This window comes from Aegilops tauschii, chromosome 6 (genome assembly GCF_002575655.3).
Source record: "Aegilops tauschii subsp. strangulata cultivar AL8/78 chromosome 6, Aet v6.0, whole genome shotgun sequence".
Classification (NCBI taxonomy): domain Eukaryota; kingdom Viridiplantae; phylum Streptophyta; class Magnoliopsida; order Poales; family Poaceae; genus Aegilops; species Aegilops tauschii.
The window spans coordinates 496,798,671-496,824,403 of NC_053040.3; the positions used below are offsets into that span (position 1 = coordinate 496,798,671).

Consider the following 25,733-nt stretch of genomic DNA (forward strand, 5'->3'; position numbering starts at 1 on the left):
TTTAAAATGTTTTTTTGTTGAGGGGAACCGTTAAGATGTTTTTTGTCCATGATAACTTAAATATGTTTTTTTACCTCTTCTCATATTAAATATTTTCCGCACCTGGCAAATATCACGGCAATTTAAAGAAGATTTCCTGTTTCAAATTAAGATTTTCGCATCCATGAGAACTAAAGATGTTTTCCACCTTTTCCTTTTGCATCTAAATCTGTTTGCGCATGGCAAATATCATGCCAACTTCCATGTGTTTTTCTTTTCTTTTTGCCGGTGTCCTTTGATCATCATGACATGTAGTGTTTATGCAACGTGGAAAATCTACACACAATTTTACCATGATGTGTTTTTAAACAACATGGCAAGTAGTGTGCATGCAATGGCAATTTTACACACCTTATTTTTGCCATGATTTGTGTTTGAGAATCACTGCAAATTAGTGTGTAAATGGCATTGATGTGTTTATTGAGCATCATGGCAATTGGTTTGTATGCATCATGGCAATTTGGCATTAAATTTATCATCATAGTAAAATTACACACACTTTACCATGAATGTCTTTTTAAGCATCATGACAAGTATTTCATGTGCATCATGGTACTTTCACACTATATTTGTGATCATAGCAAATTTACACAAATTTTTCCATGAATGTCATCTTTTGATCATGATGGCAAGTAGTTTGTATGCATCATGACAATTTTACACATATAGTTTCCATCATCACAAACTTACACACAATCTGTCATGATTGCCATTTTTGAGCATCATGTCTATTAGTTTGTATGCATTATGGAAATTTTATACGCATTTTTTCCATGTTGTGTTTTTTGAGCGTCTTCATGGAAAGTAGTGTGTAGGGATCATGGTAAACAAACAAAAACTACCACTCTTTTTTGCTATATTAGATGCATTTTGAGGTGAATTTGAGCTCCTTCGAGGGTTCACACACACTATGATGCTCCTAGCGTTCCACAATAAGTGAGGAATTGAGGGACTAGTTTTTAATGTCCTCCAACATGAGTTAAGACTTAGTACATATCATGGTAGGTCCATAAAATCACCATGACAACTTTATGCTTGTAATTTTTTAAGATAGATTTTGCATGATAAATACATGATCTATATAAACATTCTACAATCATGGCAAATTTTGGTTTTTTAGCTATATATTTGATATATATGATTTTCTTGGAGATGTTGTAGTTTAACTTTCTAGTATCTTGCACTTTTTTGTATGTTAGACATAATACACAAGAATTTCAAATATGCGTCAGATTTATTTTTCTAGAGCATGAATAATGGTTTTGCTACATGGCAAACTTATGTAAAACATCATGGCTAATTCTCCCAGTATAAGTAATGGAAAACTTTAGTTTGTCATGCATGGGAAATCTAGGATTTAGCCGATGGAAACTTTTAGGTACAAACATCATGGCTACTTCTTTTTTCGGTATAAGTGATGGAAAACTTTAGTTGTCATGCATGGTAAATCTAAAACATAAGTAAAAACATCATGGCTACCTTTTCTGTTTTAAGTTATGGAGAATAGACCCAGGAGACCATAGGTTCACTAGTCGCATCTCTCTCGAAGCTATGGGTGGTGAACCCCTGCTGCTTAGATGCGCATGTTGAATTAGTATGTTAATTTCATTTCACAGACTAAGTTCTTATTATGTTTGTATTAGGTCGAGATGTTGTTGGTACTGTATTTCTTAATTCAAGACAACAATAAGTGTTTGTATTTGTATTAACATATGTGTGGGCAACAAAAAAGATGTGACATTTACGTATAGATGTGTGGGGTATTTGTAAAACATCTGTGAAATGTTCAGACTGCAAAACATTATGAACGCTTTAGAAATAGTTTGAGTATCAAAATAAGACCGATCACTTTCAGAATTAGTCACAAAAACGTTTTGAAATAGTTTTAGCATTTTCAAGAATATTCAGTAGCACTTAAAGAAATAGTTTGAGAACTTCTAGAATGTTTGTACACACTTTCTGCATATGTACCTTGAAAATGAACTATATCATGTAATATCCCGAGTATTGACAAATGTCGCATGTCATAAATTGAGATCGTACGATGCGAACAATTCATGAAACGTGTTTCATATAGACCGCATCGCTTCTTGGTTGCATTAGGTCTTTGCATCAAGGCGCAATGGGTCATCTAGTTAGCTGAAGTATCGACCATTATACTATCATGGTAGATTTGCTGCAACACCCCTCTATAGCGGTTGATGTCGAGGGTGATGTTCTGGCCGTTGAGGAAGAGCTCCCACGTCATACCGTACCCCTGCCTGTTTATGGAGGCGACATCGGTGAAGATAGCATGGTCCCTCGGGTATTTGTACTTGAGCGTCGTCTCCTCGGGGGTCGTCTCGTATTGGACGTACCGGAGCCCCATGTCAGCCGACGGTGCACCAAATGCAGCATTGGATCCCCAGCTCATGTCGCCCCACGGGACGACCTGCACCAACGTCGCGTTGCGCGGGAGGAACACCAGGTTGGTGAGCCCCGCGCCATGCACACCCACCATCACGTCGCACGAGTTCACGACCTCTGCGAACCGGGCCATGTCGCTCACGACCTGCGGCTCCGCCGACACCACCTCGAAGCCGACCTCTATGGCAGCTGCGACGGCCTCCGCCTCATTCGCGAACGCCCTCGAGTTGCGGCGCAGAATCATGAGGAGGCGAGGCCTGTCACCGGAGGTCCGGTTTACAGGGGTCGACCACTCACGCTTCAGCGAGTAGATCGACCGAAGAAATTTCCGAAAGTCCGTCATCGTGTAGCCCTTGCGGGAGAGAGCAGGGATGATCCCCATCTCCTTATGGCCTTCGGTGCCGACGTGCATCGACGGGAAGCAACGCACCTTTTCGTCGGTGTCAAAGTTGATGATCGGGTACTTGGAGAGCGCGGCAAGGATGCGTTGGAACTTGTCAACCCACTTGCGGTTGTAGTCGGTGATCACAAGCTGGACGTGGCCATCGTACTCCCTCACAGTGTTGAAGAGAGGGATGATGCCGTCGGTCATGGCGTGGAAAAAGTTGTTGAGGTAGGCCCCGGTGGAGAAGACAACCGCGGGGACGTCGTGCGTCACCGTGCACCGTGGCGCATCCAGCTCGCTCCAGCGGATGCTCACCTCCCGGATAGTCTGCATCGTTCCTTCCTCCGACTTGCGCGGGTACGGGCGGATCTTCACCGTCCCGTTCTCTGGACGGTAGCTGTCATCAGACACTGAGACCACGTACACAGTGGCGGACTTGCCGTGCATACGGACGTCGCCTTGCATGTTACAGATGTCCATGCGTTCACTGCTGAAGTCGCAAATTGACTTGCTTCTCGGTGCTGCCACATCTGTATCAAGCATAAAATAGTTACTCCCTTTGTTCATAAATATAAGATGTTTTGGATATTTTGATATGGACTACTTACGTTTTGAAATGAGTCTTTACAAAAAAAAAAAGAACTGAAATGAGTGAGCAAACAACTAAAATGCGTCTATATAAATCCGAATCAGAAAAAAATGGAGAACATCTTATATTTATGAATGGGGGATTTATTAATTAGTACTGGTTAGGAACTTTTCTTAGGTTTTCTTTTGTCTCTCTTAGGAAATTTCCGATTGCCGTCAGATTATACTATCATGGGCAGCCCTTTATTATATACTTCCTCCGTTTCAAAATATAAATCTTTTTAGATATTTCAATATGGACTACATACGAATGTATATAGACGTAGTTTAAAGTATAGATTCACTCATTTTGCTTTGTATGTAGTCCATATTGGAATCTCTTAAAAGACTTATATTTAGGAATGGAGGAGTACTCTACTAGTCATCAATTCGTGCACGGGTTCATACATGTATTCTGACAATTATATGGTTACTATTATAGAGGTAGTGTTTTGGAGGTGAATAGTAAAAAATATTAATATTTAGAAAATTTGAGAAGAATTTTGTAATGAACATGTTCAGGTCTTATACATGCTTGAAACTTTTCATGAACAAAAGAAAGATGTTGTGATCTGGGCAAAAAAAAAAAGGTTCTAAACGAAGGCTACTTTTTAACATGAAGTATCTTCACCTAATTCACAACATATGCTGTTTCTTTGTAAAATTCACTTCATTGTTAAAAGAGACATTCATGTATGTTTGAAAAATGAAATCAATTTTCTTTGACCATTTTTGCCTCTTTGTTGTTTACTGTTAGTCCGGGATCTTGTCGTGTGGCCTCGGAAAGAAATATTTGACTTGTTATCATATAATTTCATATGACACTCAATATACAGTGGATAAGTCCCTATATTTATCTCTCTGATGTTTTCGTATTAGCATTGGGCCAAACAAAATTGCATGGTCATATTATTGTATCTATTTCCGCACATTTTTTTTTATGTTATCTATTTTGTGATGTCACTTCATATATATCTTCCCATGCTAGTTCATACTAGAAGTTATATATATATAACAGAATCTTGTGTCATTATTTCCCATTTATTTGCAAATATGTCTTCTTTTAAAGGTTGAGAGACAGACATGGTCTACAAATTGACCTGTCTGAAAAATTACATACTTGCGCGGGTTCTATTAACCTCATTTCTTTTTTTGACTATTGACCTTTCATGAAGCATGTGCCATCGACGTGTCCACATGTGAGCACTTTTTTCTTAATTACCGTTTTGCCTATTTCTTTTAACAAAATGTGTTACGAATTATATGAAATCTAAAGCTCGGGCTAATGGAATCTATGGTTTATGGATGTCGGTGAAAGAGAGGAATAAGGTAGAGATTCTGCTTGTGTAGTAGATGCATTAGTCTATTATAGGATTCTACTTTGCGAGGTACATACACATACATACGGACCACCGAAGGGCTAATCGGCTACAAAATGGCAACATGCAAGCGAATGGAATAGAAGCAACTTGGGTGCTGTTGCTTTATATATAAAACAGGGCGAAAGCCTGTTTCAAGATATGTTAATAGAAAATGTAAAGACGTGGAGATCCAGGACTGCCAGAACATAGCACCGCGCACAAATATACTCTATCTCACATCTAGTCTTAGTCCTCCAATTCAAATCGTTTGTTATGTATCACATGTTTTCTAGGATTAACATGGTGGCTCCAAAGATGCCTCTAATTAGTAGGAGTGATTACTATAATTTGTTGGTACTGCACAACTAACGCAAAGTCTATTAGTATTAAGTTTGTTTTCTAGTACCAAATTCTAGTACTATGGGTCTGTTTGGTTTGCAGCCTAAGGTTGCCACGCCTAAGCTTAGGCGTGCCACAATATCTTAGGCATGTGTTTGGTTCATTGCCACACTTTTCTAGCTACATGGTTCACATGTCATAGACTCAACTTCTTGCCAAATCTTGCCACACTTGTAGTGACCATTTTTTAGCCACACTTTTTGTGGCAGCCATACTTTGCCTAAGCTTAGTTGTGACAAAATTAGTCATGAACCAAACATACCCTATGTTTCCTCGCTGCCAGCCAGATTGCCACAACCAAATTAAGAATGCAAATACGTACTGCTTGGATATCGTACCTGATTTTATCAAAGAAGCATCTACTCCCGCGTTCATCTCGTTTTGGAGATCTGCAACAGATTACAATATATATATTTAGTTGAATAGCCAGACTTGAGTTTCGAACAAGCAAACTCCTCCGTGCTCTGCAGAGGACAAGTAATTAATTACCTCTGTTCCCATCGAGAACGTCGCCGGGTGTCTCGCCGCTTGATGCGGGAGAAGGTGGCGCTTCGACGACCGGGCCAGAATTAAATGAAGGATCGACCATTATACTATCATGGTAGATTTTCTGCAGCACCCCTCTGTAGCGGTCGATGTCGAGGGTGATGTTCTGGCCGTTGAGGAAGAGCCCCCACGTCATGCCGTACCCCTGCCTGTTTATGGAGGCGACGTCGGTGAAGACGGCATGGTCCCTCGGGTATTTGTACTTGAGGGTCGTCTCCTCAGGGGTCGTCTCGTACTGGACGTACCCAAGGCCCATGTCAGCCGACGGTGCACCAAAGGCAGCATTGGACCCCCAGCTCATGTCGCCCCACGGGACGACTTGCACCAATGTGGCGTTGCGTGGGAGGAACAGCAGGTTGGTGAGCCCCGCGCCATGCACGCCCACCATCACGTCGCACGAGTTCACGACCTCTGCGAACCGGGCCATGTCGCTCACTACCTGTGGCTCGGCCGACACCACCTCGAAGCCGACCTCTATGGCAGCTGCGACGGCCTCCGCCTCATTCGCAAACGTCCTCGAGTTGCGGCGTAGAATCATGAGGAGGCGAGGCCTGTCACCGGTGGTCCGGTTTATGGGGGTCGACCACTCACGCTTCAGCGAGTAGACCGACCGGAGAAAGTTCCGGAAGTCCGTCATCGTGTAGCCCTTGCGGGAGAGAGCAGGGATGATCCCCATCTCCTTATGGCCTTCGGTGCCGACATGCACCGACGGGAAGCAACGCACCTTGTCGTCAGCGTCAAAGTTGATGACGGGGTACTTGGAGAGCACGGCGAGGATGCGTTGGAACTTGTCAACCCACTTGCGGTTGTAGTCGGTGATCACAAGCTGGACGTGGCCATCATACTCCCTCACTGTGTTGAAGAGAGGGATGACACCGTCGGTCATGGCGTGGAAAAAGTTGCTGAGGTACGCGCCGGTGGAGAAGACCACCGCGGGGACGTCGTGCGTTACCGTGCACCGTGGCGCATCCAGCCCATTCCAGCGGATGGTCACCTCCCGGATAGTCTGCATCGTTCCTTCCTCCGACTTGCGCGGGTACGGGCGGATCTTCACCATCCCGTTCTCTGGCCGGTAGCTGTCATCAGACACTGAGACGACGTACACGGTGGCGGATTTGCCGTGCATACGGACGTCGCCTTGCATGGCACAAATGTCCATGCGTTCGCTGCTGAAGTCGCAGATTGACTTGCTTCTTGGTGTTGCCACATCTATATCATGCACAAAAGAGTTACTCCCTCTGTTTAGAAATATAAGATGTTTTAAACTAGTTACAGTCTGAAATGAGTGAAGACAAACTAAAATGTGTCTACATACATCTGAATCAGGAAAAAAGTAGACCATGTTATATTTGTGAGCATAGGGACTAGGGAGTATTAATTAGTAGTCCCTCCGGTCCTTTTTAGATCCCATATAAGATTTGCCCGCCGTCAAGCCTCGTAAAGTTTGACCAACTTTATAGAAAAAAATACCAACATTTGCAATGCGAAATCAACATCATTAGCTGCGTCATGACCTACATTTTCATATTGTATAACTTTAGCATGATAGATATTAATATTTTCTCATATAAATATGGTCAAATTTTGAGAAGCTTGACTTTAAAAAATTCTTATATGCAAAGTCAAAAGGACCGGAGGGAGTACTAGTTAGAAACTTTTCTTAGGTTTTGTTTTGTCACTTTAGGAAATTTCGAATTGCCGTTGGATTATTCCATCATGGGAAGCCCTTTATTATATACTCTACTAGTCATCAATTCATCCACGGGTTCATACATGTATTCTGACAATTATGTGGTTACTAATAGAGGTAGTGTTTCGGTGGTGAATAGTAAAAACAATCAATATTTTGAAAATTTAAGAAGTATTTTGTAACGAACATGTTCAGGTCTTATACACGTTTGAAACTTTTCATGAACAAAAGAAAGATGTTGTGCTCTGGGCCCAAAAAAAAGGTTATAAACAAAGGCTGGATTTTAACATGAACTATCTTCACCTACTTCACAACATATGTTGTTTCTTGGTAAAATTCACTACATTGTTAAAAGAGACATTCATGTATGTTTGAAAAAAGAAATCAATATTCGTTGACCATTTTTGCCTCTTTCTTGTTTACTGTTAGTCCGGGATCTTGTGGTGTGTCTTTCTGAAAGAAATATCTGACTTATTATAATATTAATTTCATATGGACACTCAATATACAGTGGATAAGTCCCTATATTTATCTCTCTGACGTTTTCGTATTATGCATTGGGCCAAACAAAATTGCATGGTCATACTATTGTGTCGATTTCCGCACATTCTTTTATATTATCTACGTGGTGATGTCACTTCATATATATCTTCCCATGCTAGTTCATACTAGAAGTTACATCTAACGGAATCTTGTCACTATTTCCCATTTGTTTGCAAATAGTATGTCTTTTTTTTCAAGATCATAAGACCGATATGGTCGACAAATTGACCTGGCTGAAACATTACATACTTGCGCGGGTCCTATTAACCTCACTTTTTTTTACCATTGACCATGCACGAAGGTTGTGCCATCGACGTGTCCACATGTGAGCACCTTTTTCGTAGTAGTACTGTTTGGCCGGTTTCTTTTAACAATATGTGTTCCAAATTATATGAAATCTAAAGCTCGGACTAATGGAATCTATGGTTTATGGACTTGCTTGCACTTTGTTACACAGGTCTCGGTAAAAGAGAGTAAGAAGATAGAGATTCTGCTTGCGTAGTAGATAGATTAGTCTATTAGGATTCTGCTTTGAGAGGCACATACACATACGGACTAGCGAAGGAATCGGCTACAAACTGGCAACGTGTAAGCGAATGTTTGTACAGTATATGTTAATAGAAAATGTCACCCGCAAAAAGAAAATGTTAATAGAAAATGTAAAGACGTAGAGATTCAAGACTGCCGGAACTTAGAACCATGTGCAAATATACTATATCTCACATCTAATCTTAGTCTGTTGAATTCCAATCGTATGGTTATTTATGGCATGTTTTCTAGGATCAACACGGTGGCTCGAAAGATGCCTCAAATTAGTACTCCCTGGGCTCTTGTATTATGGGACGGAGGGAGTGTCAAAAATGCTCTTGTATTATGGGATGGATGGAGTAACTAGGAGTAATTTCTATAATACGTTGGTACTGTACAACCCAGTGCTTGGATATATATGCAGTATACATACTCTGTACGTACCTGATTTTATCAAAGGGGCATCTACTCCCGCGTTCAAGGCTTGCAACCCCTTCTCGTTTTGGAGATCTGCAACAGATCACAATATACATATTCAATTGAGTAGCCAGACTTGAGTTTCGAACAAGTAATTAATTACCTCTGTTCCCATCGAGGACGTCGCCGGGTGTCTCGCCGCTTGATGCGGAAGAAGGTGGTGCTTCGACGACCGGGCCAGAATTAAACGAAGGATCGCCCATTATACTATCATGGTAGATTTTCTGCAACACCCCTCTATAGCGGTCGATGTCGAGGGTGATGTTCTGGCCGTTGAGGAAGAGCCCCCACGTCATGCCGTACCCCTGCCTGTTTATGGAGGCGACGTCGGTGAAGACGGCATGGTCCCTCGGGTATTTGTACTTGAGGGTCGTCTCCTCAGGGGTCGTCTCGTACTGGACGTACCCAAGGCCCATGTCAGCCGACGGTGCACCAAAGGCAGCATTGGACCCCCAGCTCATGTCTCCCCACGGGACGACCTGCACCAACGTGGCGTTCCGCGGGAGGAACACCAAGTTGGTGAGCCCCGCGCCATGCACGCCCACCATCACGTCGCACGAGTTCACGACCTCTGCGAACCGAGCCATGTCGCTCACGACCTGCGGCTCCGCCGACACCACGTCGAAGCCGACTTCTGTGGCAGCTGCGACGGCCTCCGCCTCATTCGCGAACGCCCTCGAGTTGCGGCGCAGAATCATGAGGAGGCGAGGCCTGTCACCGGTGGTCCGGTTTACGGGGGTCGACCACTCACGCTTCAGCGAGTAGACCGACCGGAGAAAATTCCGGAAGTCTGTCATCGTGTAGCCCTTGCGGGAGAGAGCAGGGATGATCCCCATCTCCTTATGGCCTTCGGTGCCGACTTGCACCGACGGGAAGCAACGCACCTTGTCATCGGCGTCGAAGTTGATGACCGGGTACTTGGAGAGCGCGGCGAGGATGTCTTTGAACTTGTCGACCCACTTGTGGTTGTAGTCGGTGACCACAAGCTGGACATGCCCATCGTACTCCCTCACAGTGTTGAAGAGAGGGATGATGCCGTCGGTCATGGCGTGGAAAAAGTTGCTGAGGTAGGCGCCGGTGGAGAAGACCACCGCGGGGACGTTGTGCGTCACCGTGCACCGTGGCGCATCCAGGCCGCTCCAGCGGATGGTCACCTCCCGGATAGTCCGCATCGTTCCTTCCTCGGATTTGCGCGGGTATGGGCGGATCTTCACCGTCCCGTTCTCTGGCCGGTAGCTGTCGTCGGACGCTGAGACCACGTACACGGTGGCGGATTTGCCGTGCATACGGACATCGCCTTGCATGGCGCAGACATCCATGCGTTCGCTGCTGAAGTCGCAGATTGACTTGCTTCTTGGTGCTGCCACATCTGTATCTGTAAGATGCAGAAAAGAGTTATTAATTAGTAGAAAGAAACTTCTATTTAGGTTTGCTCTTGTCACTCTTGGAGAGATCTCAATTACCGTTGGATTATTCCATTGGTACTACTGTACAACTAACACAATGTCTGTTAGCATTAGTTTGTTTAGGCAGACTTAACAACGGTTCTGCTCTGCGGAGAAAAGGTAAACTTATTACCTCGTCGACGGGCGACGTCGCCTTGACTTTTGTTCGCACCGATGGCGTCGCCGGGCGCCTCGTCACGTGATGCGACGGAAGGTGGTGCATCGACGGCCACGCTGGGTGTCTGGTCGCTTGTTGTGGGAGAAGGTGGTGCGCCGACGACTTTGCCGGGAGTTTCATGGCGTGATGTGGGAGAAGGTGGTGCATCGACGGCCTCGCCGGGCGTCTGATCGCTTGATGCGGGAGAAGGTGGTGGTGCATGGCCGACCAAATCTGAATTAAATGAAGGATTAGCCCATATTACTGTTAGCGCCAAATCGATGAATTAATTAGAGAATGATCAAGCTCATGGGCAGTATACATAACGTGCTGTAACAGATATGTTAAATCGTTGTTACTACCTCCGTGCCCCTCGTATTAGTATTTAGAGTCATATTTTATCCATGATTGTAACTAATAAAATAAAAAGTTATACATATTAAAAATAATATTAGCGAAAACTATGTTCAAATACAATTCTAACGATGTAATTTCCGACGACATGCATTAACATTTTTTAGTTAAATCTCTGCATGCATAATCCAGATGCTGATGTTGGGGTCGTCCTCCATTTCTAAAAAAAATGGTTAAAATATAACATAAAATATGAAGGAGACCAATAAACCAGGAGAGAGGTAGTACACGTCTACTAATACTATGGGCTAAGAGTTTGAGTAATGAGTCTTTGGGACGATGAATCGGAGATGAGCGCGCACACGTATAGATCAGATGAACACTCGAAACCTAGAGTTGTTGCTTGTAATGTAATTGAGGGGACTTACAAAGAGTTGTTGCTTGAAGAGGAACCTGCGGCATGTGATCGGAGTTGAGCACCACGAAGACGAGGACAGGAAGCAGAAGCCACACGAGAGCCCTTGCCGCGGCCTTGCCCGCAAGCTTCTTACCCTTCTCGTTCCTCCTGCCCCTTTTCATCTTGTACCTACTGGCTTGCTCACTTAGCTTGAGTGAGCAATGGTGGACACTGCTCCTCACAGACTTGGGAGCTACTCCTACTAGCTAGTAGTATATGTGTGCATGAGATTTAATGGAAATGGAGGTCAGACCTCAAGACGTTGTATTCTGCAAAGTCTGGAGTCTACTACTACAAGTGAAGCGTGATGCAATCTCCTCCCCGAACGCGCTTCTCATATTACTCGAGACCGGGTCTTAAGTCTTTGGGTTGACCTCAACCTCAGAGTGTCATAATGGCACCACTGCGCTAATCGAGCATACTACTGCCACTAGCATATATGTCTAGTATACTCTCTCTCTCCATCCATTTGTACAGGGGTCTATACTCTAGAGTGGGTCTTAAGTCTTTGAGTTGACCTCGACCTCGAGTGTCATGTCATAATGGCACCATCGCGCTAATCGAGCATACTCGCATTAGCATATACTACTCCCTCGGTTCCTTTGAACAAGTCCTAAATTCTTAGTCATTTCCGCAAGGAGAGGTGAGGAACGTGGAATCTTTCCTATATTGCCCTTGGAAATCGGATCTCCCGTTACACATTAATCTCTCGTGTCTTTGGCTGCCTCCTCCGTTCTTGTCAGTACTACCTCCGCCTGTGTATATCAGTCCTCATTGTCTTTGATCACATAATTGAGCATAATTTATGTTGTTGAATTCGTACTTGAATGTAGTTTTCAACAATATTGTTTTCGTTAAATATAAGTTATATCTTATTATTTAAAATCATGATCAAAATATGACCCAAGTTACAAAAGAAATGGATTAGTTGTAATAATCTACTACTACTACTTAAGTTGTTTTAGTGTGAACCACAATAAAAGATTGGGAAATTTGAAGTTGAGTGCGCATTGTCTCGGGATAGATGCATTGAGCCTGTTGCATGTCAGATGATTGTCAGGCCATATGTGGTTAAACTTTCTTCCGGGCATTAATGATATGCATGCCATGTGCTAATGCAGGTCAGACTGTATGAGACCGTTTTATCCGGTTGTGGCGCTGTGCGCATGTGACCTTGTGAAGCAGAAAAGACAAAGAGGAAGTCTTATCTCCTTTCTCATACCCAGCCCATCGGATTTTTCAACCAAAATATTTTCAATAAAAGAAAGACATACATGGCCTGGCATATATACTACTATTAGAGAAAAAAAAAACCAGTGTGACCTCCAGCAGATACAAACGGAGAGAATGGCGTTTTAACACTCACTAGATCAGTGCCCGTGCGTTGCAATGGGGACAAAAATCTTCTAGTAGTGTCTAACATACAGTACTTTTAGGATCCTCGTTGTCAACTTATTCTTTATGTCATTATAAGGCACTATCTTCTTCTTTCTTCACACACTATCTCTATCATACAATTTCAAGCTCACAATGCCCCCTTCCACACACACTTTGAACTATGGACATGAGTCGTTGCAACACCACACTATTGTATAGTTGAACCGACAACATGAGCCGTTGCAACGCTGCTCCCTGACTCCAGAGCATGACAAAATGACGGTGAAATACGCAAAATCATGTTACCAGGAGAGGACTTAGCATAATGTTATACTTGACCAGGCAAAACCATGGACCACACATAGCTTATAATATAAATAAACGTGAACAGCTTTTCTTTAGTTTATCAATCTTTTAATTTACATGGCTTATTAGCTTGTCCCACTCAAGTGACTTGTATACACCTACATGATTAATAGATTGCATCTCCCTCCCTCTTCCCAATAGATTAGCTATCTCTTGATTTCCTTCCCCCTCAGTTCAACTTTTACATGTAACAAGAACTTCGAGGCAAAAGTACATTTTTCGAAAGTAACTTAATGACAAAACAGAAATGTAGATACGAAGATAGGACAAGGGAAACAAAGATCAACCTCCACATTGACAAATCCTTTTCTGGATTAAGGACAAATACAATCTTGCCAATATCTCTAAACAATTCTCTCTGAGCGAACCCTTATGGGCTCCACCAGTTTTGTTTTCGGTAATATACGTATCACCTAATAAATAACACGAAATTCCACAGAACTGAATACACTGATGAATGGACTATCAAATTTTAGTTGATGCAAGGTTCAGAAAGGAGTTACCAATAATTACATGAAAATATGTCAAGGCTATTGTCTGAGCATAGTTTGGAACATGTGATGTCACTTTAAGTATGTCATTAAACCCATATGTGGAATCTAGCACTGTACGTCTCCTTCAGAATTCTGAAGTCATGAACCAACTTGTTCTTGCAATCAAAGCAGAAACACTAATTTGCTTATGAATGGATTTCTCTCAAGCGCTCTTACTTAGATGATAGCAAATTGTAGAAATATACCTTATCCTTAGCTATTCTCGGGCTGGATTTGTCCGCTGTAACTTTTCTTGGTTTGCGGCCTGAAATTTTGCCTTTTCAACAGATGGTTGAGACTTTCCAACAAATTAATTGTCATACTGGCATGACTGCGCTATTCAAGCATACTGGCATTAGCATCCACTCCCTCGAAAAAGGCGTAAATTCTTTATCACTTCTCCCAAAGGAGAGGCCAGGAATGTCAAATCTTTTCTATATTGTTCCTGTAAAATCGGATCTCCTGTTACGCATTAATCTTTCGTGTCCTCGGTTGCCTCCTCCGTTCTCTACAGTACTAACTCCGTCTATGTATATTAGTCCCCATCGTATTTTGAGTCAAAGTTTGACCACATAATTGACTAGAAAATGTTAATATGTGTCATCAAAATTTATATTGTTGGATTCGTATTTGAATGTAGTTTTCAGTGATATTGTTCTTGCTACGTATAACTTATATTTTGTTAGTTAAATTATGATCAAAATATGGCCTAAATTACGAAAGGAACTAGCGTATCAGAACGGGGTAGTCGTGTGAACCACAATAAAAGATTGAGAAAGTTGCAACTGAGTGCGCATTGTCTCGGGACAGATGCATTAGGCCTGTTGCATGTCAGATGATTATAAGGCCATATGTGGTTAAACTTTCTTCTGAGCATTAATGATATGCATGCCATATGGTACCACTACTGTATGAGACCAGTTTATCCGGTTATGCCGCTGTGTGCATGTGACCTTGTGCAGCAGAAAAGACAAAGAGGAAGTCTTATCTCCTTTCTCATACCCAGCCCATCGGATTTGCCAACCAAAATAATTTCTAACTACTTGTACTAGTACTATTGTTCTTATACTCACACATAAATGAGAAATACTTTCAGTAACAAAAAGATATACATGACATGGAATATATACTATGGATGCCATGAAGCATATTTTACCTCATTATTCATGTTTTTTGGGAAAGGACCTCATTGTTCACTGTCTCGAATGCTACTGCTGCTTCATTTTCTTAACAGAACATGAAGAAACCACATCTGTTGGGTTTCTTAAGCACATGATTGTGTATTACTTTAACTGTATGAAAGATCCATCAGTTAGAGAACAATCTCTAATCAACACAAACCATGGATCCAACACCAAGTAACATGTCCATGTTGAGAGAATGCATCCTTCAGAGCACTTTCATTAGTGTCATACTGACATGGTGACATAGACAGACATGCAGCTGAGTGTTGAAGAAATAGCAAGCACTGAAAACATCATGAACTATATCTCAACAATACTCTTGAATTGTACATTGATGTAAACTCTTCCTAACATTTACTTTAGTTAAAATTAGCTTGCTTCGCAAGCTACAATTGGGGAGGAAGCACACATATCTCAATCCCAGCAGGACATTTGTGTCCAAACATGAAACAAATTGACAAGAAATTGTGGGGAAGAGCAGTATGAGCCGGTGCTCCAGCCGCTTGTGGAGGTGGAGTGCGTAGAGGGTCGGGTCATGCCCATCCACATGCCAGACGGCTACGACGGACTGGGACCTCGTAAGCAGATACGCCGCGGTTTTGGCCACTTTCGTCATCATACATGTGGAAGAAGGAAAGACATCGCGATGTGTGTGATGCGATGAACGATGGGTCTCGCGGGTGGAGGCGGACGTCGGCGTCGCCGCCACTAATGAAGAGTCGAGGAGGTCGATGATCCAGCTCCATAGGTTCAATAGACTCCGGATCCTGCTTCCCATACTCCAAACTCCTGGCCACCGCGTCGTCCCTGGGCGACACGTGAGGCAGGATGCCGCCGCAGCCAAAGGCTTCCTCTCCCACTCTCCCTTCCCCCTCGCCTCTGCCGGTCAGCGCCGCCCGGCAAAGCCCTCGGTGTTAGGCAGCGGCGGGGCCTTCTTCCCTCCCAAGTGTGGCTTTCTCCCTCCTTCATCAAGCCATGGCTTCCGCTTCCATCCCATCTCGTAGCTGCAACACATTGCTACCTCTTGAGCACTGCGTTGGTTTTCCCTTGAAGAGGAAAGGGTGATGCAGCAAAGTAGCATAAGTATTTCCCTCAGTTTTTGAGAACCAAGGTATCAATCCAGTAGGAGACCACACGCAAGTCGCCTCGTACCTACACAAACAAATAAGAACCTTGCAACCAACATGATAAAGGGGTTGTCAATCCCTTCACCGCCACTTGCAAAAGTGAGATCTGATATAGATGATAAGATAATATTTTTGGTATTTTTATGAAAGATTGAAAGTAAAGAATGCAAAATAAACGGCGACAGAAATAGCTAGTTGACGGGAGATTAATATGATGGAGAATAGACCCGGGGGCATAGGTTTCACTAGTGGATTCTCTCAAGATAGCATAAGTATTACGGTGGGTGAACGAATTACTGTCGAGCAATTGATAGAATAGTGCATAGTTATGAGAATATCTAGGCATGATCATGTATATAGGCATCACGTCCGCGACAAGTAGACCGAAACGATTCTGCATCTACTACTATTACTCCACACATCGACTACTATCCAGCATGCATCTAGAGTATTAAGTTCATAAGAACAGAGTAACGCATTAGGCAAGATGACATGATGTAGAGGGATAAACTCAAGCAATATGATATAAACCCCATCTTTTTATCCTCGATGGCAACAATACAATACGTGTCTTTTCCCCTGCTGTCACTGGGATCGAGCACCGCATGATTGAACCCAAAGCTAAGCACTTCTCCCATTGCAAGAAAGATCAATTTAGTAGGCCAAACCAAACTGATAATTCGAAGAGACTTGCAAAGATCCCAAATCATACATAAAAGAATTCAGAGGAGATTCAAATATTGTTCATAGATAATCTTGATCATAAACCCACAATTCATTGGATCTCGACAAACACACCGCAGAAAGAGTTACATCGAATAGATCTCCAAGAATATAGCAAGGAGAACTTTGTATTGAGATCCAAAGAGAGATAAGAAGCCATCTAGCTAATAACTATGGACCCGAAGGTCTGGTGTAAACTACTCATACATCATCGGAGAGGCTATGGTGTTGATGTAGAAGCACTCCGTGATCGATGCCCCCTCCGGCGGAGCGCCGGAAAAGGCCCCAAGATGGGATCTCACGGGTACAGAAGGTTGCGACGGGGGAAATAGGGTTTCGTGGGGCTCCTGGATGTTCTCGGGGTATATGAGTATATATATAGGAGGAAGAAGTAGGTCGGTTGAGCTACGTGGGGCCCACGAGGGTGGGGGGCGCACCCAGGGGGGCAGGCGCGCCTCCCTGCCTCGTGGCCTCCTCGTTCGTTTCTTGACATCCACTCCAAGTCCTCTGGATCACGTTTGTTCCAAAAATAACTCTCCCGAAGGTTTCATTCCGTTTGGACACCGTTTGATATTCCTTTTCTGCGAAACACTGAAATAGGAAAAAAGAACAATTTGCACTGGGCCTTGGGTTAGTAGGTTAGTCCCAAAAATAATATAAAAATGTATAATAAAGCCCGTTAAACATCCAAAATAGAATATATAATAGCATGAAACAATAAAAAATTATAGACATGTTGGAGACGTATCAAGCATCCCCAAGCTTAATTCCTGCTCGTCCTCGAGTAGGTAAATGATAAAAACAGAATTTTTGATGTCGAATGCTACCTAGCATAATTCTCAATGTAATTTTCTTTATTGTGGCATGAATGTTCAGATCCGAAAGATTCAAGATAAAAGTTTAATATTGACATCAAAATAATAATATTTCAAGCATACTAACAAAGCAATCATGTCTTCTTAAAATAACATGGTCAAAGAAAGTTATCCCTACAAAATCATATAGTCTGGCTATGCTCTATCTTCATCACACAAAGTATTTAATCATGCACAACGCCGATGACAAGCCAAGCAATTGTTTCATACTTTTGATGTTCTCAAACTTTTTCAATCTTCACGCAATACATGAGCGTGAGCCATGGACATAGCACTATATGTCGAATAGAATGGTGGTTGTGGAGAAGACAAAAAAGGAGAAGATAGTCTCACATCAACTAGGCGTATCAACGGGCTATGGAGATGCCCATCAATAGATATCAATGTGAGTGAGTAGGGATTGCCATGCAACGGATGCACTAGAGTTAGAGGCTAGATCAAATATTTATTGCTAAACAGAACCAAAAAGCAAGAAACAAAAATAAAATTGGTTGCCTCCCAACAAGCGCTATCGTTTAATGCCCCTAGCTAGGCAAAAAAGCTAGGATAGATCTAGGTATTGCCATCTTTGATTGGTAATTCTTCAATAGAACACTTATAACCCTTAGGAGTTTCCTTCCTCTTATTAATGATCAAACTCCTAGGCAAGAAATCAAGAAATTCATTTGTAGCGAACGGTTCCTTAATGATAGTGAAAAAGTTGGGGTGGACACTGATTGATTTGAGATCCGCAGTTTTCTTACTAGAAGATTCACCCTTATGTTTAGGAACATACATAAATTTGGCAATTTTGGTAGTAGGAGGAATTGGAATATTTCTTACGGGAAAAAAAGCGGACCCTAAGTTGGTAATAATACCCTCAAGTTTATCAATTCTAGTGGAATCTTGATCTATTGTTTCATTAACTATGGGTTCTTTTTCTTTAAAACTTTTCAGAGTAACTCCTACTTTAGATCCATATAGGGTAATTTGGTTGTGGATCTTTTTATCCAAACTCTCAATCAAATCCACAGTGGCAACTTTATTTTCAATAATTTCAAGCCTTTGCATCACATGTTCCAAAGTTAGCATAGTTCCATTAACCAAAAGAGGTGGTGGGCCAAACAAATCTATCATAGCATTATAAGAATCAAAAGTATGGCTACCCAAGAAATTCCCTCCGGTAATGGTATCAAAAATATACCTATTCCAAGGAGTGATGCCTACATAAAAATTGCGAAGAAGAACGGAAGTAGATTGCTTCCTAGTAGATCTATTTTGAGCATTGCAAATTATGTACCAAGCATGCATCTTTTAGATTTCTCCCTCCCTTTGTTTAAAATTAAGAACTTCATTCTCGGGAGACAAAGGAGTAGATAAAGGACTGGCCATGATGGTGAAACAAGCGTTCCAACACAAGAGAGAAGGCAAACGGAAAGAGGGCAAATAAAACGGCAAAGGTGAAGTGGCGAGAGGAAAACGAGAGGCAAATGGCGAATAATGTAATGCGAGGGATAAGAGTTTGTGATGGGTACTTGGTATGTCTTGACTTGTGCGTAGAATCCCCGGGAACGGCGCCGGAAATCCTTCTTGCTACCTCTTGAGCACTGCGTTGGTTTTCCCTTGAAGAGGAAAGGGTGATGCAACAAAGTAGCGTCAGTATTTCCCTCAGTTTTTGAGAACCAAGGTATCAATCCAATAGGAGACCACACGCAAGTCGCCTCGTACCTACACAAACAAATAAGAACCTTGCAATCAACGCGATAAAGGGTTTGTCAATCCCTTCACGGCCACTTGCAAAAGTGAGATCTGATAGAGATGATAAGATAATATTTTTGGTATTTTTATGATAAACATTGAAAGTAAAGCATGCAAAATAAACGGCGACAGAAATAGCTAGTTGACGGGAGATTAATATGATGGAGAATAGACCCGGGGGCATAGGTTTCACTAGTGGCTTCTCTCAAGATAGCATAAGTATTACGGTGGGTGAACGAATTACTGTCGAGCAATTGATAGAATAGTGCATAGTTATGAGAATATCTAGGCATGATCATGTATATAGGCATCACGTCCGCGACAAGTAGACCGAAACGATTCTGCATCTACTACTATTACTCCACACATCGACCGCTATCCAGCATGCATCTAGAGTATTAAGTTCATAAGAACAGCGTGACGCGTTAGGCAAGATGACATGATGTAGAGGGATAAACTCAAGCAATATGATATAAAACCCATCTTTTTATTCTTGATGGCAACAATACAATACGTGTCGTTTCCCCTGCTGTCACTGGGATCGGGCACCGCATGATTGAACCCAAAGCTAAGCACTTCTCCCATTGCAAGAAAGATCAATCTAGTAGGCCAAACCAAACTGATAATTCGAAGAGACTTGCAAAGATATCAAATCATATATAAAAGAATTCAGAGGAGATTGAAATATTGTTCACAGATAATCTTGATCACAAACCCACAATTCATCGGATCTCGACAAACACACCGCAAAAAGAGTTACATCGAATAGATCTCCAAGAAGATCGAGGAGAACTTTGTATTGAGATCCAAAGAGAGAGAAGAAGCCATCTAGCTAATAACTATGGACCCGAAGGTCTGGTGTAAACTACTCACACATCATCGGAGAGGCTATGGTGTTGATGCAGAAGCCCTCCGTGATCGATGCCCCCTCCGGCGGAGGGCCGGAAATGGCCCCAAGATGGGATCTCACAGGTACAGAAGGTTGCGGCGGGGGAAATAGGGTTTCGTGGTGCTCCTGGATGTTCTCGGGTATATGAGTATATATAGGAGGAAGAAGTAGGTCGGTGGAGCTACGTGGGGCCCACGAGGGTGGGGGCGCGCCCAGGGGGGCAGGCGCGCCTCCATGCCTCGTGGCCTCCTCGTTCGTTTATTGACGTCCACTCCAAGTCCTCTGGATCACGTTTGTTCCAAAAATAACTCTTCCGAAGGTTTCATTCCGTTTTGACTCCGTTTGATATTCCTTTTCTGCGAAACACTGAAATAGGCAAAAAAACAACAATTTGCACTGGGCCTTGGGTTAGTAGGTTAGTCCCAAAAATAATATAAAAGTGTATAATAAAGCCCATTAAACATCCAAAACATAATATATATAATAGCATGGAACAATAAAAAATTATAGATACGTTGGAGACGTATCACGCATCCATGGATGGATTAGGTGCAAAGTGGGCCAGATCCGGCCATCCCCATGGTGATTCTCCGACCTCGCTGAGAATCGGGGTGGGCACCAAAATGCCTTCATGAGGGTTATTTCCTTTAGATCTGATGGTTGACTTCGATGATGAGATGCAAATTACGACGACGACTTGACGCATAGGGATGGTTGTACAGCGATGGTGGTTGCACATCGCGTATAGCTGCTGGGATGGTGGAAAAGTGGTGGCGAAAACACATGAGTGACATTGATGGTGGTGCTATCGAGCAGCAGGTCTCAAGCTCCGGGGTGAAAGCCTAGGTTACCTAAGTTGGTTATGCCTAGCAATGGTGATGTTTCTACTTCATTACCTTGTTGAAGGCATTGCTCGGATATGCCCAAACTGATTCTTCAGGGAGAAAACCTAGATTCTAATCTTGAGTGGTTGGATCCGGTGACGGAGGCGATTGAGTGTCGCTCCCTTATGAAGGCGTTGCTGTTGAAGAATCTCGTCGTTCATGTGGTGTCATGAGATGTTGGTGCGGATATGGTCATTGATGTAGTTTGCCGATAGTGGATATGCTTGCTTTGTTTTTTTTTCTCGTATGTGCACAGCTTTGGTCTTATATAACTTTACTATTTGCTGGCATGTTTATTGTGTGTGTGCTGACTGTGTGCATCCTAGCTATGCAGAGGCCGGGTGTGCTCATTATGTTATCATTCTCTTGATGCTTCCTTTTGAGTCAATAAAATTCACCATTTCCCCATGTTAGAAGGGATAGATAGTAATAATCATAATACTCAACACCCTGCAAAAAAAAAATTCACCCTTTGCCAAAAAATTACTCCAAACACTAGCATTAGAAGATGCCGTGGAGAAGCATGCCGCCTCGCAATCGCTTGGAGAAAGGACAGGGTTTCGCGCCGCCGGACCTGCAACATGTGGTCGCCATCCGGCACCGCCACCACGAGTTCAACGCCTGGTTTGCTTAGCAGGCCCGATGTGTAATAAGGCTCGATTGTGTTAGACTAAGCTAGTTGGATGCATGGCTGTGTAGTTCAGGTCCTTGTTTCTTTTCTGCTGAATAATGTGTGTGTGCATGGTGATGTGACCTGCGCATGCATGTAGTGGTAGGAGTGGAGTGCACGTACGCACGATCCTCTCGTTTTTCTCTTTCTTTTTCTTTCTACCCTAGCTTCTCTCCTGGTGGGACTTTGTCGCTGTGTGATGTGGCCATCACGATCACGGATCATGGCGATCCCGCCGGGAGATAGCGAGCTGGGGGTGGCTTCTGTAACAGAATAACAAGAAGAGAATATAACGCATAAAAAGCTGCGAAATTTGGCAGCGCAAGGACTCTCTCTCTCGCGCGCCTTCATCTTCCTCTCTCCCTCTCACGCTCGATCCGGCAACGACAGATTGACCACATCAAGCTAGATGGTTCTACGGAGCAGTGGCCAAAAAAGCCCGATGTGTAGTAGGAATCGACTAACCACATTGCGTCTGTTAGTTTTTAAAATCTTGATTCACATGGATCTGCATATTAGTTTGCTTGTCCATGCATATATGTAGTTAGTTGTAGTAGGTGGAGCCTAGGAGAACATGCATGAGGTGAGATGCGAGGCGCCGTGAGATGTGGCGCATGGCGAGACGCCCAACAGTGGCGAGTGGCTGCTGTGTATGCATGTCCGAGGTTGTTAGCTGCTGCTGCATGAGTGGTCGGGTTGTGTGGCTCCTGAAGTGATTCTAGGAGAAGATCAGGTCATCAGTTAGTGGTGTGAGTGCGTGCATGCAGTTAGTGGGCCAGTGTGTGGCCCGGCTGTGTGGGCGTGAGTCTACTTAAGCACTTGTACTCATGTTTGCTTTGAGAAAAGAATACAGAGAAGAAAAAAAGGGTCGTCTGTGTGATACAGCGGCCACCAAATGTCTGTGTTCTTTTGTTCTTCCGTGAGCTGTGAGTGGAAGCTAGAGGAAGAAGAAGAAGAGGAGCTGAGCTCAGCTCCAACAGCGGCTAGATGGTTCTACGGAGCAGCGGCCCAACAGACAGATGAAGATGACCAGAAGCCGTGCGATCGATGGAATCCGATGGCCAGCGACATCAAAACGCTGTGGTGGCTCATAGCTCGCCGCCTCGCCCCATTACACTGTTTCTTAATTGCACACATTCTAGTGCTGTTTCGCGTGAGCCAACGGCCAGTATAGCTACATGGGACCTGACAAAAAGAATCACTCTCAGATAGATCTGCGTGGAGAGTCGTACAGTAGTTACAAAAATTCCTACTAAAATTTTGTTTCTTTGGTATGATGTTTTTCGATGAAGGACGTTTATATTAACTCAAAATGGATACAGGGCACAGTGAACATATATCAAGCCTCTGCATGACTAGAATGCACACAACCAAAAACAAGGTACCTATACAAAAATAATTTTTCAGACACAGTGAAGTCATATATACAACCGCTCTTCTTGATTTATGCCCGAATTGGCTTCCCAGCTATATATAGGATACATACAAATTTTCCTTTTCTGCAGCATTGCTTCTATGTTGCTGGTCTTTTATGGACTATATGAAAGATAAGAAACAAATCTGGCTTCCAAGGCATTTTGCATGGAAACCTCACTATTGTGATTTTTTTTCTCTGCGCTCAAAATGTCTAGGAGGATTGCCCAACTGACGCATGAAGTCTACATGAGGGGGCGTGGCTGGGAGAGGGAGGCTGCTAAGGGCATGTACAATGCCGGCTCTTAGGTCAGGCGCCAGGATTCAAGTCCTGGCCGTTATGGGTAAATCCCATTTGATCGAAGGATTTTGGCTGGCGTCGATGCCTTTCTAGCCATCGGGCGCTTCCCTTTTTTCCTCCCGTACGAGCCTTTTTTAACGAGCACTATCCATTTTTTCCCACACAAAAAAGAATTAGTTTAACGCTTGAGTAGGCGCTCCTCCGTTGGGGAAACAAACTCCCACACCGACGCAAGTTCTATAATTAATTATTTTTATTGTCTAAGCACCTGATTAAGCGCTCTTGTATTGTGGATGCCCTAAAGGGATCTGTCCTTTCCAGTGAAGTATGCTTGATGCCCTTGTACCTATTGATTTCCATGGTTGGCTCTCCGTATATGTTTTCCTTTTTTTTTGCGGGGGAATATATGTTTTCCTTTGAGTTGGAGTGGAGTGGCAATTAGGTATAAGGGCGGGTATTGTTCCCGGAGGATGGTGTTTCACAGTCATTTATCCTCCCAGAGACAAATCTCAAAGCCTTCCTTGACTGCGAGGGATTCAGAGCAGAAATGTGTCTCGTTGCCTCCACTAGACCAGCCCTAAAGTATGAAGACCCATGTTTTCAGTAATCCTGCGATACTTCTTTTGAGCCTAGATACTTTTTGCGAAGCAGTGTTTGTTAGATCCCTTTCTCAGTTAGAAGCTTATACTCCCTTCATCCCAAAATAAGTGTCTTAACTTTATACTAACCTTAGTATAAATTTGTAATAATATTGAGACACTTATTTTGAGACAGAGGGGGTACATCTTTTTACCGAGTAAGGCATCATCTTTTACCTAAAGATCGTCCATGCCTAATCATTAGTGATCCTTTGGGTGGCAAACCATGTTCCATTTGACATATTTATATTTCTTTTATTTTCGCTTTCACCTTACTAGAAAAGAATCTCAACCTAAAGTAATCCAGCCTTTTCAGCACCCCCTTAACAGCTAGAAAAATTATAGCATGTAGAGAACCATATTTTTCAGTACTTAGTTTATTGAAACAAGTCGTGTGCCAACAATTAGCAACTTGCATTTCCAACTACCTTAGACGTTTCTCCTCCTTACCATATTTCCACGTCGCATTTGAGAGGCGCCGGAGGTGAATCAGAATTCACAAGTATCTCACTGGGAATTGGTTTTGTGATGAGTGCATTTTCGGATCACTTTTATCCATTGTTTTGCATCATAGTCATTGGACTGTCAGAATTTAATCGCGTCTGCTCACCTTTTCTTGCCTGTTTTTGCCAGGTTCCCGAAGAAGCAAGAGATTTTGAGCATTGATTAGAAAACACCTTGTTGTAGGTGAAAATTGTGGCAATTAACGTCATAATAACCTACCATATGAAGAGGAGATCACGTAGGAAGAAAACCAGCCACGTGGAGCTATCCAGAACAGAAGATGGTGCACCATATGAGCATCCCGCGCTAGTACCGATGCTCACACTGACCGCTGCGTGCAAGTTGTAAGATTCGCGGTGTATTTACCTCTTAATATTATAACCAATAATACCAACTTCAATTGCTAGTTAGAACATCGTGAAGTAACGTGTTGCTTGTGATGAACCAAACCCATTAATTGGGTGGATATTGATGAAAACAACTTAAAGTTTTATTAAGACATCTTCAACGCCGACCCTCAAACCGCTCGCATACGTCTGGACGACACGGTCCGGACCGTGGAAGACATCCAACGCGGGCATGTATCAGTCTGCTCGGTGGTCCAGACGTACTTTCTCCCGCAAAGTGGAGACAAGGTGGGTGGGGGGGAGGGGTTGTGGGAGTCTGGACAACAACCACGTTGGACTCCGATACCCCAGGCCCTCTAAATCTTTCCTCATGGCCCCATTTTTTTCAACTCCGCCACTTCTCCCACTTGCTTTGCATCCGCACCCTCCACCTCTGCCGCCACCATTGTACCTCTCCGACCGCCACACAGTCATTGCTGGACGTTCGCAACCAGCACCGACGCGCCCGCCCGCCTTTTTCGACGGCGTTCTCCACCCTGGAGCCGTTTGTACCCAGGTACACACCGCCACCCTGCCGACGACCTCCATGACGGCTACCACGCCCGGCAGGTGTTCAGTCAAATGCCATCGATCTTATTTTCAGACGCCATGTCGCTTTTTTAGAGTAAGAAGGATGTCGGGATTCTCGACCATGGTGGATGAGTTGTTGTGCGATGGGTGGTTAGCCATATCCATGGATTTCGTAGGCAGG

General features: G+C 43.3%; 1 protein-coding gene across 1 annotated transcript; it reads right to left on the minus strand.

Annotated features, from left to right (window-relative positions):
- Positions 1-1,623: 1,623 nt before the first annotated feature.
- On the minus strand, positions 1,624-11,850 carry LOC109752700 (uncharacterized). The gene is made up of 7 exons (XM_045230237.2): positions 11,386-11,850; positions 10,580-10,837; positions 9,105-10,376; positions 8,969-9,034; positions 5,707-6,972; positions 5,556-5,606; positions 1,624-3,360 (listed from the first exon to the last, which is right to left on the minus strand). The coding sequence occupies exons 1-7, from the start codon at positions 11,534-11,536 to the stop codon at positions 2,171-2,173; spliced, it is 4,254 nt and encodes a 1,417-aa protein (XP_045086172.1). The 5' UTR covers positions 11,537-11,850; the 3' UTR covers positions 1,624-2,170.
- Positions 11,851-25,733: the final 13,883 nt, after the last annotated feature.

What these genes read in the sequence shown, in the direction of transcription:
- LOC109752700 (XM_045230237.2), bottom strand. Translation starts at nt 11,536, where the DNA reads ATGAAAAGGGGCAGGAGGAACGAGAAGGGTAAGAAGCTTGCGGGCAAG. An exon ending in CGACGTCGCCCGTCGACGAG is followed by an intron (nt 10,377 to 10,579) that starts GTAATAAGTTTA and finishes TGCATCTTACAG; the next exon opens with ATACAGATGTGGCAGCACCA. An exon ending in TGCTTCTTTGATAAAATCAG is followed by an intron (nt 3,361 to 5,555) that starts GTACGATATCCA and finishes TGCTTGATACAG; the next exon opens with ATGTGGCAGCACCGAGAAGC.